At 36.8% G+C, this 3,945-nt stretch overlaps 1 protein-coding gene across 1 annotated transcript; it reads right to left on the bottom strand.

Annotated features, from left to right (window-relative positions):
* Positions 1-810: 810 nt before the first annotated feature.
* Positions 811-3,683, bottom strand: LOC147495184 (uncharacterized). The gene is made up of 5 exons (XM_086568327.1): positions 3,426-3,683; positions 2,537-3,201; positions 1,852-2,446; positions 926-979; positions 811-831 (listed from the first exon to the last, which is right to left on the bottom strand). The coding sequence occupies exons 1-5, from the start codon at positions 3,681-3,683 to the stop codon at positions 811-813; spliced, it is 1,593 nt and encodes a 530-aa protein (XP_086424453.1).
* Positions 3,684-3,945: the final 262 nt, after the last annotated feature.

Below are 3,945 nucleotides of genomic sequence, written 5' to 3'. Positions count from 1 at the left end.
AATTAGAGTTATCGACTTTTGTATAATTAAAATATAAAGAGTTCCATTCCACTGGAACTTCTACCAAAGCTACACGCATGTACTATACTTTAGTGTGCATATCAAAAGGGTCTAAAAGCATAAAAGAGGCAAAAAAAGAAAGTGCAAGAATTGAATAATGGCAATGTTAGGCCTCAAGAAAAAAAAAAAAAAACAAGCATATATAGTCTAAAAGATTGCTTCCCTTTTTCCCAACTACATCCTAGCATTTTTCAGAACACGGATTGCAAGAGATACACAGTGGAACACTTCAACATTGCAATCCAAATGATAAATTATAGAAAAAGTTCGTCTCGCAAAAGAAATAAAAACAGCATAGTCTAAAAATATTGCTTCCTTTCTTCGCAGGAAATCGAGTTTTCTAGTATTAGATCGGTACAATTATCTCCAACATTGGCTTTCTAATCTGACGGGTCATAACTTTTTGGTTCATGCATTTATTATTATGCTGGGACAACAGAGTATGATGAATTGTACAATGCAATATGAACTAAATTCGTCCCTGACTAATAAGACGCCCATTAGCCTTTAGGCACACAAATTAAGATTTTACGCTGGGACAAATAAACCTCCTCAACTGACGTTCAAAGTTTATTAAAGTATGAGCTATTTGATAAGTTAATACGACTTGCAGCTTATAGGTGTGAGAATGGATAGTGTATACAGAGCATGTCAAAATTTTAAGCTAGAGAGAGAGGACATACATCTGTAATGAAAAAGTCAGGTATATATGTTTTTTTTCAGTTCGTAAACTCAAGGATACACCAGCTTTCAAATGATGTGGTCCTCAACCTAAATTACAGGAATATCTGGTTGAATAATTCATACGTTAAAAATTATGACTTACTTGCTTGGAGACAAAAATTACCTGTTGTTGAAAAAGTACCTGTTCTGGGGTTTCAATCTTGTCCATTCCACTACAGATCATATCAAATCTACCCTGTCATAAAACACAAATTAAAACATGCATATGCTGATATGCTAGTACAAAGTTGAATGCTTGAATAGGCAACTGCTAATTTACAAACTCTACCACATGTACTACCATTCCATGTTGCAATAGCCAGAGACACATACTACCATTCTGTATTGCAATAGTCAGTCAGTCTGGATTAGATTTATATAGCGTTGGATCAATCAGTATCTTTGAGTAGTAGTTTCCTAATTGGAATCAATTTAGATTAGATTTATATAGATATCAGATATAATTTAATATATATCTATGAGGATTAATATCAATGGAGTCAAGACGTACTAAAAGATAAAAGATAAAATTGTTTTATCCTTTATAATAGCTTATTCCTCTTTAGTTTAGTTTAGAGTAAGTAGGACTCTTAAAATAAATTGATTTATGACCGTAGGATCATCCCAAAACTACTTTCTCCTCGATCGCTCAATATAACAGCATAAAAAACCAAGCTTCTTCAATTGTATTATACACAAATGTCTTTCCTGTACCTACAACACCATTTAAGAAGAAAATTTCCCCTGCATTTTGCATGACTGAATCAACCACGGTATCAAACGCATGGCGTTGCTCATTATTAAGACGATCAATGTTACGGGTGATTTGTTCATCTTGTAAATCAAACTGGAGTTGGCGTTGCTCCCAAATTAGTCTATTTCCAATCCCTTTCTTCCATTTTTTGAGTGGTCGGGGCATCGGGAGAAAGTCTTCTAGAGTTTAGTTTTTAGATTCCATGAGGAACTGCTCCAATAGTTGCAACCCGTAATTTGTCACCTGCAGGAAAATTGTTTATTAATAATATAATATAGGCTACATGAAGGAGGCATTAATATAATATCTGTCACCTGCTCTTTTGATGGATTAGGAATGTTGAAGATAGTTCGTAATTTGTGCGCTAAGTCGTCGCATATACTTGTTGAGAATCTATCCCACAATAGTTGTGGTTGCACTAGATTGCATTCCAACAGAATAATGCTGAACAATCTCCTTAGCTGATATCTAGTATTCATTATCGCCACTTCTTCTAAACAATGTATCCACTCTCCATCATCTTCAAGAATTCCACGTGCAACACACACAGCCTTGAATGTTGGATGAGGAATACCTTCAAATTTGCGAAGATCCTCAAATGATGTTGGGCCCTTTACGATGGTCAATAGTAGACACAAGTAAAACCTCTCTCCCTCGTTGGGCTTAGCAAAATACATCCTGCCAATAGCATAACCACTGCTTCTTTTAGTCCATACCTTTTCTGTTTTGTGCCAAACAAAGTGCTCGGTGAATTCTTGGTAAGTATAGGCCCGAGCATCTAGATTTGAAGCACAACAGTCGAAGAATGAAGTGAGACTCGACTTTTGTCGTTTCACTCTCTCAAGAATATTCTCCATCGGTTCCTTAGGGTTGAACACAACATGATGCATACCTGGCAACAAATCATAACTTAACAATATGACATTCCAATATAACTTAATAGTATATTGATGAAATTTGTTTAATCAAGTGTTAAATACTTGGCAAGTGAGAGATAACCTTACAACAGTTGGAAACTCTTCATGTAAGAAAAACCCAAATAGCCGCCAAGCTGCTTCTGGTGGTCCAATATATCTGGCATCAATGTACTGTTTAATCTTATTTTCGCCGTCCAACACCATTGTTGTTTTGTCAGTGCCTTTGTAGATGTACTTGTGGATGTACTTAACACATTGCAATCCTGTACACACTTCGACATTAATGTGACAATTAAACATCCTCACCAACTGTGGATTATATGGGACAACGTTCCTATTGTCAACCTCTTTGTCTTTCACCATATAGACACGTCCCGTGTTGCGACGCATATAAAGTGGATAACCGTCTTTTTGTATGGTTGTCGTGTCTGTAAACTCATGTGGAAAATGCTTTGTGCACTTGCCATTTTCCATACACGGTGAGTTCATATTTTTAGCACCACACGGTCCATGGATCATACAACTCTTTATTGTATCAAAGAGTAAGGGATCCTTATCTGGGTCGGGAAATTCTGCAGATATAGTTTGATCAATTTGGGCTGCGGTACGAATTTTATCTTCATGCTTGAGGAAAAAGAGAGCATGCATGTGCGGGAGGCCACGTTTCTGAAATTCAATAGTGTACACATGAGCTACTTCACGGCCAAACACATTTTTCTTCTTGATAAATTTCATTAAAGCTCTTCTCTTCAGTTCGAAAACATGGGCAAGAACATCAGGTCAATCAAACGCATTTTGGTTCTCCAAAAGGGCTTCTTGCACTTCTGTCCCCAATGAGGAATAGCCGTCATCGTAAGGAATATATATAGATGCTTATTGTAACGTTTTATAGCCATCGAGTCTTGAAAGATCTCATACATGTACCTTGGACTTCCAATGAACGATAATGGCAAAATAAACCACTGACCAACCTGATCAGGATCCGTACCCTCAGCTAAATATGTCAAACTCATGTACACTTCAGCACGAAGATCCTTTTGGTGGGTATAATGATAGTATAGCCGATTTTGCTCAGTAGAAGCCCAAGCATCACATAAAAACTCCTGAAATAATTTTCCACCATAGAGTATTGCTGAGTATTTAGTATAATGTTCAAACAAACGATATGCGTAGAACACCATCTGAGTCAATCGCCTTGGATCGTCGTCATTGACATCATAAAGTTTCATTTCGGTTGACCATCCAAGCTCACCCCGAGGGAAAAACAAAAGATAATGCAGGGGTAGATAAGTGGGATTACATTCATCGATCCGCTTTAGTGCATTGCCTGATCTATAATGAAGAATGATATCAGTTGTGCTTCTGATTTCAATTCCATCCCCAGGTATAACAACTGCAATTTCATTTGTTGAATGAAGATTGTATCACCGTCGATCAATAGATGTATTATAATGGAGATAAGTTGCCACGTCATTTTCCTCAGCTGTGCGA

Source organism: Coptis chinensis, chromosome 6, assembly GCF_015680905.1.
Source record: "Coptis chinensis isolate HL-2020 chromosome 6, ASM1568090v1, whole genome shotgun sequence".
Taxonomy (NCBI): Eukaryota; Viridiplantae; Streptophyta; class Magnoliopsida; order Ranunculales; family Ranunculaceae; genus Coptis; species Coptis chinensis.
This window is presented reverse-complemented; position numbering and strand designations above follow the sequence as displayed.

Excerpts from the sequence above, each read along its gene's own strand:
- LOC147495184 (XM_086568327.1), bottom strand. The coding sequence starts at position 3,683 with ATGAAACTTTATGATGTCAATGACGACGATCCAAGGCGATTGACTCAG. Across the intron at positions 980-1,851 it reads CTAATCCATCAAAAGAGCAG|GGTAGATTTGATATGATCTG; the intron begins GTGACAGATATT and ends GTTTTATGACAG. Across the intron at positions 832-925 it reads AGATTGAAACCCCAGAACAG|GTTGAGGACCACATCATTTG; the intron begins GTACTTTTTCAA and ends CCTGTAATTTAG.